Genomic DNA, 12,767 nt, shown 5'->3' on the forward strand with positions numbered 1-12,767 from the left:
TCCGATATCGGATCGGATAATGTGAAAACGCACTTAGGCACTGGTCCCACCGCGAGCTAGTAAACTATGAGCTATCGGCTATAAAAACGAACAAAAGATAATCACTCCCGTGTAAATAAAAGAGACACGGCGATGTTTCTAGTTACTCGCCCAGCGGTGAGCTATCAATATCGCCGTGTCTCTTTTATTTGCACGGGAGTGCTTATTTTTTGTTCGTTTTTATAGCCGATAGCTCATAGCTTACTAGCTGGCGGTGAGACCAGTGCCTTAATTTCCTTTGCGACTTTATACGTCGCAACGCGACTTTAAGTATGGACTCGCGTGTGAGAAAGAACCTCATGCTAGCTGTCAGGTTAGTAATATTTAGGGTAATTAACCGACACTACACTGTCACTTGGGCCACTTGCACCACCCGCTTAACTAAGGTTAGTGGGCTGTCAACTGTCAAATTCCATATAAAATGGTGGGTTAACCCTCCCATTTTTTGTGGTGAAAGTGACCCTTACCGACTTCATCGCGCAATGTAGTCTGGTGTTATATGGTCCTTTATGCTGCATACAGTGTCACTTTTTATACATTTATTATATTATATTATTATATTATTTGATACACTAGCAGCTGATAGCTGATGCGTGTATATCACCGCACTTGTTGTTCTATAGTTATTGTCTGTTTCCAAAAAAAATAAGTGTGCCTCGCCAATCGCCATGCTGCTAAGTTCGATTGTTCGCTAAGGCGAAAACCCCGGTTCACTGCAGTATCTCATTTTTGTACGGATACAAAGAATGTTTTAGTATATAGGCTAGATTAGTTAATTGTGAAGTTCAAAATATAGTTCAAGTATAGTTCAAAATATAGTAGTAGAAGAATACATTGTCCATGCTAATATTAATAAATGGGAAAGTGTGTGTGTCTGTTTGTTTGTCCTTCCTTCACGGCAAAACGTAGCGACGAATTGTCGTCATTTTTTTAAGTGGAGATAGGCCTGATTTAGACGGCGTGCGAACTCGCATGCGATTTTAGTTACATTGCGGGCTGTTGAGGTTACATACGATTTTTCACCGCCATCAAATACTGCAATGTAATAAAACTCGTATGCGAGTACTCGTACCGTCTAAATGGGCTCATAGTTGAAGGGATGGAGAGTTACATAGGCTACTTTTTGTTTCTTTCTAACGCGAGCGAAGCCGCGGGCAAATGCTAGTATGTCATAGTTAAGACTCGTACATCACGCAGACACTATAATATTTTGTCTGCGTGCCAAAACTTAATTATCTATTTGAACCATCATACACTTGTAGAAACGGTAACATATTCGTTACAAATTAAAAGGGCTTGTTTTTTCATGTATAATTTAGAGTTACAAGTGTTTTACCGCATTATATACGCAGGTAAAATCCTCATCATCTGTCGACAGGTATTTTACGCTAAAATATAAATTATCTGCGCTGTGTATGTTTGTGAATTGAATGATATAGGTATAGCGCCATATTGCAAGATATATTATGCTCTCAGATACAGATTTTTTTACCGAAGTTGCGCAGTTTGTGAGACGCTTTATCTGTGTTATATGGGCGTTCATTGTTGTTGTCAAAAGGTTTTAAAATATTATCTTACATTATAGTTTAAAATATACTTAGGATAAGTCCACTCACATATTTTATTTAAAGTTTAATAATGTAAAACATTGACAAATTGAGAGGATTTATATTTTTTATTTAAAATATAACTCCTTCTGTTTGTCTTTCTATTTGTAAGGTAAGTTTAAACCAGAATTCTCTCAGTAAAGTTGTGATAAAACGATACAAAACCTATTCGAATAAGTATGAGTACATTTATAATTAATAAATTATACATAGAACTCTAGATATTATTTATTAGTATTTAAATATAATTTATTGTAAGCTAGATTTATAAGAACGTACAACTTTGTAAATATTACTTTAGGTTATATTTTTAGAATATCTTTACAAATTTTGTATTTTGGAAACTGCCTATTGTGAAATCAAAATAAAAAATAAAACCTTATCTGACGTATTTTATTTCCATGGCCTAACCTTGACATAACAAGTATAGGTTTACGTATCATTAGTATAATAAAACAACATTTCAACAACGCAAAGTATAATAAAATACGATTATAAGTACATGTCATGATTCATAACAAAAACAAGTAGAAAATGCACACAAATGAGAAATCACAATTAGATTCCCTTACACGGTACGAATAATATCTAACCGTACGCGTGACGCAATCAATGCAAAATCAAAGGTTTTAAATATACATATAGTCAGATGTTCATATATGTACCTCTCTCTTTGAAAATGCTCGTCCTTCAAAGAAATTCATCTTCATCATTTACATGTATAGGCAAAATACCGTGTAAGAGTTTATTCGTTGCACAAAATAATACTCTTATAAATACATTTAAAGTGTTAAAATACTGTTAAAGGCTTACTTTGCTATTCGAAAATAGATAGCAAAATTGCATTTTATCCACAAGAGTGCAAAGTAATTTCATACAAATTTTAACTTGTCTTAAGATGGCTGGTAGAATTTACCTATTAATGATGATTTTGAATCATAAATATTGAATAAATTGATAGATTTGATTTAATTTGATGTTTTATAGTTAGTATTTTGTTCGTGTTGGTGTGGTGAAAAATTTTGTGTTTCACTCGGTGGCAAAGTTTGTTTAACCTTCGTGCCTTGAAATCCTCGCAACGCTCAAGATTCCAGTTTTTGAACCACTCGCTACGTTCTATTCAATATTGGAATCTTTCGCTTGCTCGGGTATCAATATTGGCACGTGCGGTTAAACAACAACTTTGCCCCCTTGTAAAACATATAACTATTAATCATTTGTTCATAGAATTTATGTATTATTAGATGATTACTACTGTGTTTGCAATTACACAGGACAAAAACCATTATGCACATTTCATCAATGTGCTTTCAGGACAGTACTATTATGCCAGAATACATTATTTAACTAGGTATAGTTAACAGTACTTATGTATATATATGGTCCATTACGCGGTATAAATATTGTATTAATAAGTATTGTGGACAGCCAACATGTTAAAGCATAACATATACAGCATATTATAATATTTGGCTATTGTATTAACTAAATCAAGCGAGATAAGTGAATCCACTTTCAATACAAGAGGCACACTTTCCTCCACCAACCACAGATATGAAGATTACTAATTATTACAATATCATATTTTTTAAACATACAGTATAGTTTGTGTGATCGTGGAATTTCGTTGGATTATTCTATTAATATCAGCGATGTTTTTAAAATACCTTCCATAGTTTAGTGGACACAGGTAGAAAGAAGTAAATAACAAAGACAGTAATAATTTTTAGAGTCATCGATTACACACATGCCCCTGTTTATATTTTAGTATCTCTATTTGTTAAACGCCGCTATTCAGTGTAAAATACTTATTCAGTACAGTCTGATCAGAAAGAGTAGAAATTAAAAAGTGGCAACATCGTAGTGTCGTCCCGTTTTCTCACACATATTGATTTGAAAGGGATGACACTACAATGTTGCCACTCTGTACATATGGTGTTACTTTATCGCACTAGTGCGAGAAGTGGTTCATTATGTGCCTATGCCGAAACTTCAAAGGGTCATAGGTATGTACTGAAAAACGTCGTAAGATATACCTGCGAAGAGGAAATTCGTAACTCACTTGTTTCAAATTTCCTCTTTTTGCATGCACTTGTATCGTAATGTACTATTTTGCGACCTTTGTTTAGGAATTCTCTTAAACAATGGCCGCAAAATATTTTGTGACGAGGCAAAATTATCAGTATTTACTGTTTACTTGTCTCGTCATAAATAAACAATTAAAAATAAGGATTGCACGTGAGGTACCTTAAAAACATCGTCGATATATACCGGTCTCAGTTGGCGGGTAACTTCTGCAGTTCGGCTTCCAAGTACTTTATGGCACCGTCGAGGATTTGTACTTCGCACTGTTTCAGCAGTTTGATGTTTTTCCTGCAAATTAGAAGATCTTGGTTAGGCTTTTCGAGAAGATTTGGTAGCTTGGGAATACATTTTCATATAAAATTTACTAGTCTGTTTTCTATGACGGAAAATTCTTAATTAATTGCAAAGTGTCCCTGGCTCTCATAAGATAGACAAAAAGCCTAGACGACGTAAGGACGGAGGTGGACGGAGATTAAGGACGAGGAGTTCCTTAAAAATAGCTAAATATATTTAATAATAGTTGCGGACAGCCTTCAGATAAACAGAACTATTACGTGACTAGTATGCGAAAAGCTTTCGCTGTCTTGTATTCGTGGCATCTTGATCGTTTCGGTGTACACTAGGTTACCAAGCAACGATTAAATAAACGCTGTCGAGTGCTGTATCCACCGCCTCTGAGCTAGTTTGGATTCTATAACAGGTCGCTATGGTTTATTTATTTGTATGTCTTTCCCATTACGGAACAATGGTGTTCCGGACCTTTGGGAGGCGTGCGCAGAGCCGAGGCCAACGCATAGTGGCCCTTATGACACTTTAATGAAATGTAAGGGGTACACCGGATGTATACAGCCCTCGCCCGTGTCATGGGACACACGCAGAGGCAGCCCACCAGGGTGTAAGGACTATTTGAATGGAATCTAAAATGAACTGGGCTATTGGATGAATGAGGTGAACTAAATACTGGAAACCGGACGCCTGCCTAATAAAACGGTATCCAATTTTATTTCCGGCAGACGGTGACTCGTCCCCACAAGATGGGCCCCCACAAAAAGCGACATCCAAGATGGCTCAAGGGCAACACCAGTGTGAGAACTCAAGGGTAGGCGTACACCGCTTCCTGCCCAGTGGCTGTTAAGCCATTGTGCCAACTTGCGTCTTATGAAAATTTTGACTTCCACCCCTGGAGCGTATGGCCCTAACGACTCCACTCTGGACGGCCAGCCAAGGCAAGCCAGAGGTACCTATAGAGAGTCCTGTCCCACCCACCCGCCTTACGGGTAACAGAACTCCCAAGGAGCACTCGGGTACGTGGGGTCGCTGTTCCCCAACAGCTCGCCACAAGCTGCCCTACGTTAACTGAGAGTCTACAAGGTTTATTTCTCTAGGAAGACATAGATAAAAATAACCTCTGTTGACTTATAGAAATAAGTCCTTTTGAAAAGACACTTCTCAACTGATTGCACTGGTAATCAACGGTAACATATAGTGTAAATATACAGTGCTCCATAAAACTCCGGTAAGTTTGACTGTGGAGTCACGAAATCAATTAATACTTCTAAAGGTTAACGAGATGAGTTAGACCATTTAAGGGCCAGTTGCATCAACCACATTTGACAGACACATCATCGTCACGCAGCAGACGTCTATGGAACTTCCCATACGATAAAATTCAACGAACGCTTTAACGGTGACAGATGGTTTGATGCAATCAGCCCTAAATCAGATTACTTGGTAAAATAGCCCGGTCGAGCTCGGCGCCCACTGCTTCTAAACTGGTCGCTTCTGTGGAGTCTAAGTCGCTAACTCGCTATGTCTATATCTTTTGTTACGAGTAGATTTCTTGTAAAATACATACGTATGTGTGTTATCGGTGGTGTCTTTAGTCTTGTACATGGCCTTGATGAGTCCGCAGCGGGTGAGGAGGTACGTGTAGGCGCGCCGGTCGAGTTCGGCGCCCACCGACTCTAAACTGGTCGCTTCTGTGGAGACTAGGTCGCCCGGGAGACCGTGGCTCGACCATTTCGTTAGTTCATCTGAAATAGAAAAACACAAACGATGTTACTGGCGAACCATGGGATTTACTTATGTGATGAGCGCAGATCAAAGACATAATATAACTCCGTATAGACAGATAAAGTCTAAGAAAAAAACGTACCTCAGTACCATACAGAAAAAGGTACGCTCAGGTAGATGGCGCTATTATTAATATTTGACATTTTAAAACATATCAAGCTAAGAATATGGGCCAAATTGTCAAAACTGAGGTTCAAAAGTTTCAAGCCTGTGTCAAGAGATGGCAGTCTATGCACTGTGATGTGATTACACATTTTACTTCGACAGTAACTCTTTATAATACTCGATCCTCTTTGGCGCAGATATTTGTTCCCGAGTCACGAATGTTTTCTATGTATATAAGTATTTGCACACTATATTATATCGTTGTCTGTATCCACAACGCAAGCCTTCTTGAGCTTATCGTGGCACTTTAACGTTCTATAATATTTATTTATATAATTATGTTACATCCGGCGTACATAAAATGAAATAACAATGTTGATAATTTTAATACCGAAAGCCTAGAAAATAAATTAAAGCATGCAACTCTGAACTTATAGGGCTCTCTTCCCGATACAAGGTATATCTAGTGGGTGAAACATTTTAGTCCCAATCTGTTCAGCAGGGCTACTAGCTCTGGCGTACCGATGAGAACAGCTTGAGCTTACACCAAGGGCTAAAGGTGTCTGGTTATCTACACGAAACTATACTATTATATGCCGCTAAGTATGTCTTTGGAAATAACATAAATGTTAACGACTTCCACGATACAGGCTCAGCCTAGTGTGGGAGTCACTGCCAACTGTTACTGTAAATTGATTCATTTCGGTAAATAAATATTTTTACTTTTTTTACTTTTACTGTATTGTAACATTAATTTTGAGTAAGATTACATTGAGGCACTCTGTTCGGTCTTTGTTTGTTTATTTTCTTTCTGACTCTTGGAGACCATATACATCAATTTTATATATTTTTTTCTTTAGTTGAGACATCAAGAGTCTTTTACAACTCTAAAGTTATTTTAGTTATGTTTAATTTGTATCAGTTCCTATTTTTTTTTCTTTCTTCATCATGTATAATTTTTCTTTTTTTTTTTAGATGTACTTTGACATCATAGTAGCTTTGTATAATTTATTGAAATTAATTTCCATAGAGTACCTAGTTTGTTCATATTTTTTGATGAATACTTTTGCATCTTAAATTGTATCTTGTTTTTTAATGCATGTTAATTATAAGATGTCATGTTTTGAAAAGAAGTGGCCCGCCGAGTTTCTTGCCGGTCCCATAGTGGATACCCCCCTCCAACTGGGACAGAAATCTTCTCGAGGCTGAGGCGTAGGGTTAGAGCCGGCGTAGCTTTATTTGACGTTCATATGCGCAATGTAATATGCCTACTTGGAAAAAATAAATATTTCGTGTAGGATTCAGATAAACGGTGAATCTGTTGTACATGTCCAGGAGTACATTTACTTGGGCCAACTAGTTTCCTTCCAGGCGCGACAAGAGAAGGAAGTCGAACGACGGACTGGAAACGCCTGGAGGAGCTATTGGTCCATGAAACATCTGATGAAAGGTGATCTCCCATTGTCACTCAAGCGGAGACTCATGGACATGTGCATACTTCCAATTCTCACCTACGGTGCACAAACTTGGTCTTTAACAGCGTCTCAGAGGTCCAAACTCGGGGTTTGCCAGCGAGCTATGGAGCGCAGCATATTAGGCGTAAAATTAATGGATCGTATCCGGAACACTGCGCTGCGCTCCAAGACAAAAATTGTCGATGTGGCTCGGAAAGCGGCCAAGTTAAAGTGGGACTGGGCTGGACACGTCTGCCGCATGCCGAGTGAGCTGTGGGCTAAGATTGCCACAGAATGGCAACCCGGCCTAACGCGAGGATCCGGCAGACCCCGCCGGCGATGGCGGGACGACTTGGATTGCTTTTAACAATTGCCCGAGACATTTCAGTGGGACATAAACATTACATTTCGAAACATACTTTACCTTGATTCATATTGAATATCCTAATGAACGCCAGCAATTCTGCACTTAATGGGCTGTCTCCCCGATACAAGTTATAATGTGTGACGCCACCTAATCCCAATCTGGTCAGTAGGGCTACTCTGGTGTCCCGGCGGGGATCGCTTGAGCTTACACCGAGCGAGAGAGATAGGCTGTCGTGTTGGTTGTCTGTGTACACGAAACTGGAATACAAAAATAAATATTTATATTTAGATCAATACGGGTAAGTGTGTAATAAGGAGAAGTTTTTTTTTATACTACGTCGGTGGCAAACAAGCATACGGTCCGCCTGATGGAAAGCGGTCACCGTAACCTATGGAGGCCTGCAACTCAAAGAGCGCAACGCGTGCCACTCCTTTTTGCTGTGTTAAGTTTGTACACAGCAAAAAGGAGTGCACAAGTTCCAAGGAGGGTTCGGGTTGCCGACGACTCAAGTGTGTCTGGCTTTCACATTTTGCCTATTTAAACCAATGATAAGTGTTTATTGACAATTCATAGGTACGTTTACCACTAACCGTGAGTAGCAAGTTGCAAAAACCACATGGGACTATGAGTAAAAAAGGAAAATGTGAAGGCCATACACACTTCCCTTATGACACACTTACCCGTATTGACCTTACCCTAAAGGTAGGATTTTTGGGCCATGTATTTTTTAAATGGGTATAACATGGGCGTTATAAATGTCTGTTATATTTAGCTCAGGCAACAGAAAGAGAATAGGCACAGTAAAGTCACATCTCGGACACTGGCGTTCAAATATATGAAAGAGGCGCGTTCCTAGCACACATTCTAAGCTCATGTAGGTGAACGCGTACTATGCTTGTGTGAGTGAGATATGAAAGGTCGACTGTTCGCGTTTTTGACAGGCGGTAACTGTGAGGTAACCGAGAGGGGATGGTAGGCACTTTCAGCGGGGAGCGGGAGTGGCTATACTGTACGATAGTACTCTTTATTATACTGTGGTAAAGTACATAGGTACGTATTACGTACGTAACGTGTAATCGATGCTGAGACAGTGACGCGGGCGCAAGAAAGCATTACGTCAGTGTCGTTCCTTGTAAGTACTTATTACAGTTCAGTAGAACAATGTTGCTTACTTATACATTAAGTACTGATTGAGTTTTCTGGGTGCCTAGCCGACGTGTCAGTCAATGTAGTTTTAAAACAATATTGTTTATTGCACCAATAAATTGCTCTGATATTTAGAATAAGATGAATATTGTACATAGTTGACAATTTAAAAGTGCTTATTGTAAGCCTATTTGAATAAAGAATATTTGACTATTGACTATTGTTCGTTATCATTTGAAGATAGATTTTGTTGTATTTATATGTCTTAGAAATACATTAACACTTATTTTCTTATTGCTAATTTTCTACATTAGTACTTGAATTTTGATATCAAATTCTAGATAGTATATAGGTATGTAGACAGAAAAATATAATTCATTAACACCAACCCATAAAAAATACGACCTAAAACAACACTTAAGAAATGTATTAAGTGGCTATACATGTTAATAACTTCATGTTAAGTCATTAACTTCGCGACATCCGTATGAAGCAATACGATCACCATAATCGTATTTTTACTGCCTTATAGAAACGTAATACATGTTTAACGTATTGCGAATTTTTATGACACTTTATGAGAAAGTGCGATAAAGAAGAAAAAATATACCTCATAATGAGTGTAACGACATGTCTCAATATCAATAATAAAGCAAAAAACAGTAAACAAACCATCGTCCTTGTTAAAACAAATTGGAGAGAACATTGCACTCCTTTACACTAGACTTTCTAAATATAATTGGCTACAAACGTGGGATTATGGCAACAAATCATCAGTTTTATGACTTATTCCACTAAACCACGTAGGTGCAATGTAGCTAGGTAAGTATGCATACGTATCTAGTTATTGCGCATTCTGAGTTTTTATGTTTCTTAGGAGAATTTAAAGTATAACAAGATTTAAACTGTAGCACATGAATTGAACCTTACGGTCATATTCTACAGGCTGCATTTTGATAGTGGGTCACTGAGAGCTCCCTTCTACGCGAAAACCTTCCCTCAATTTCAAATCAATGAAGATTTGCGTTTACAGGGTACGTAGCCGAATGGCACAAACGCTCATGAAACGAAACGTTCGTAGATATCTATCTCCATCGCTCTTGAGCCAGACAGACAGAGCCAGACCACCTGTCGCGGCGTTTCGTTTTCGTGTCGCGTCGCAGAAATGCCATTCGTTTACGGCACCTGATTTCGGAAAAAACATACAGGGAGTAAAAATGGGCATTTTTGACAATAGGGATATACATCGCTATATATATGTATGTAAGAAATTAAAATAGTTACCCGTTATGTAGAAAGAGGTCAGAGTTAGGCCTGGCTCCGTAGAAGATGAAGATCTGTTCCCCAGATTTGAAGTCCCGCAACGCGTAGCATTCGCCGCGGGTTAGCTCCTTGTTGAAATCTGTTGTTATCTGGAATCACATACTTTAATGTTTTGATAAAGGAATATTATTATACTAGCAATTTATCATTTGAATTTTGCTTAAACTCTGTCGGTAATTTCAAAGTAGGAGGAATGAAATTAACTTAAAGCACGAAAATATCACTACTGGTGATGTTGATTTAGAAATATACACAATACGACACAAGTGCGGAAAAAAGGAAATTCGAAACGAGTTGCGTTAAATCAAAAGACGACCGAAGACAGTATTGAGTTATTAATTACCTCACTGCAGGTGTGCCGTACGGCATTTTAAAGAACATTTATGGCCCTTTGATATTTCATGTACGTACCTTGCCGTGCTCGTGGTTGCACATGTCCCATAGCGGTATGAAGGCTGTCGTGTCTGTGCTCGACTGCTCCAAGTTGTTCTGACGAGTCATCACCGTGGATACTGCCCATCTGTCAACAATTAGAATCCCGATAAAAACATTATGTTAAAAAGTAAAATTCATTTTCGAAAGTAGCGAGTAGTCATCGAAGAATTTCGGAAAACGTTGTAATAAAATAACGAAGAATGTTGATAAGGTACAGCGGGACAAATCTCGACTGGGGGGCAATTGTAACTGATTCATTTTTTCCATTATTACACTATGATGTTAAGTTCTACATGTATCCACTGAACACGCCTACCAGACATAACCGGTGGACACTATATTAAATAATGCAACATTGTAAAACGCGGAAAAATGGATCAGTTACATTTGCCCCTCAGTCGGGATTTGTCCCGCTGTACCTTACCTTATAATATAGCAGCCGTGTACATCTGCTACCGCCTTTTGCGGTCAAAGGTTTACAGTGGCCAAGCCATGAATGGTGGTTTTGGCTAGTTCAATAATAATATTATGTATTTTCAATACATACCAATTATTTATAATTACTAAGGAACAACTTGCATTGTATGCCTGATTGGTGAGGTACCTACTCGACTTTTTTGAAATCAGTGTATTGTATGTAGGGACATAAACAGACATAAACATTGCCAATTAATTATTATTGTGTTTTAGTATAAAAACATTTCATCATCATTCATGAAATTTTTATTCATCAAAATTCATCATTATGAAAAAAGTAATTACCTAATTTAAGTACTTAAAAATAGACAAAGGTTCAATTTTGTACTTTGTAGGTATCGAATTAACAGACCTGCATTTTTGTACCTACCACTCCTATTACAAAGTAACTTCGGCAGTTATAAGAAACAGAACATTCTTTAATATCCTATTAGCAACGGTTTTTAGCGAGAAGAGATAAATGTTGCCATATATAGGAAGCGATTGATCTAGAATACGAACGGATCACGCAACATCGCACAGTTGAGCCGTGGTCATTCATCAATACGAGTAGGTGACATTGACTTATATATTACTTCGCAAGGACTTGGCACACCCAAAAATGGTGTCAGCACATCTAGCAATGGCGTAAATAACATCGCTGTGCACATGGCGAGCTAAGCGTGCAGTTTATGTGGCGCGGGTGCTGAGAATCCAAGGAACATAAGGTAAGGCCTGATTTAGACGGCGTGCGGACTCGCATTGGATTTTAGTTACATTGCGGGCTGTTTAGGTTACATACAATTTTGCACAGCCATCAAATACCGCAATGTAATAAAACTCGTATGCGAGTTCACGTACCGTCTAAATGGGTCCTAAATAAGAGAACGTTCAGTCGAAATTATATGACTTAAAATCTTTGGCGCGTACCTACAAACATTCTGTCAATTTGAACGAGTACAGTCAGCAGCAGAAGTTCCGTAGCGGGCAAGGTGTTCACAATGATCCTAACACGCTCTTATTGTCTTAAAAATAAGATCGTGTCAAGTTCATTGTGAACACCTTGCCCGCTACGCAACTTCTGCTGCTGACTGTACGTTGGTTTCCGCGTACTAGTACAGTCAACACCAATAGAGAGCGAGCGAATAAGAGAATGCATCAAAAGTATCTACCTAAGCATTATCTAAAAACTTTGAAATGTGAAAAGTCCCTATGTTAGCTATACTCGTTGAACAATTTAAAATCCATAATAATATTATAAATGGGAAAGTGTGTGTGTCTGTTTGTTTGTCCGTCTTTTACGGCAAAACTGAGCGACGAATTGACGTGATTTTTAAGTGGATATAGTTAAAGGGATGGAAAGTGACATAGGCTACCTTTTGTCTCTTTCTAACGCGAGCGAAGCCGCGGGCAAAAGCTACTGACAGATAATTTTGAATGCGAACTTTAGATATATAAACATACAGATGTATATGTAAGTATGGCATAAATATCCGCTACTATCGATGCTGACTGTGCAGTGCCTTTTATTCACAATTTTGCCACAGCTATTGTCAAGAGCAAAAAATTAAATATTATCAATATTATTTTAACACTACTTTATAAACACATTGGAAAATCTCATATTCTCACTACAAACAGTAAAAAATTAAACAAGTGAAAATTCTCATAATGCTA

General features: G+C 38.1%; 1 protein-coding gene across 1 annotated transcript in view; it reads right to left on the bottom strand.

Annotated features, from left to right (window-relative positions):
- Nucleotides 1-2,725: 2,725 nt before the first annotated feature.
- Nucleotides 2,726-12,767, bottom strand: part of LOC125235378 (actin-histidine N-methyltransferase) — a 49,927-nt gene continuing 39,885 nt past the window's right edge. The window contains exons 5-9 of the mRNA XM_048141930.1: nt 10,611-10,719; nt 10,161-10,288; nt 7,788-7,987; nt 5,587-5,764; nt 2,726-4,019 (exon numbers count right to left, since the gene is read on the bottom strand). Of these exons, the coding sequence (XP_047997887.1) occupies nt 3,923-4,019; nt 5,587-5,764; nt 7,788-7,987; nt 10,161-10,288; nt 10,611-10,719 (712 nt within the window). The 3' untranslated portion in view covers nt 2,726-3,922. The remainder of the gene's footprint in view (nt 4,020-5,586; nt 5,765-7,787; nt 7,988-10,160; nt 10,289-10,610; nt 10,720-12,767) is intronic.

Source organism: Leguminivora glycinivorella, chromosome 17, assembly GCF_023078275.1.
Source record: "Leguminivora glycinivorella isolate SPB_JAAS2020 chromosome 17, LegGlyc_1.1, whole genome shotgun sequence".
Lineage (NCBI taxonomy): Eukaryota > Metazoa > Arthropoda > Insecta > Lepidoptera > Tortricidae > Leguminivora > Leguminivora glycinivorella.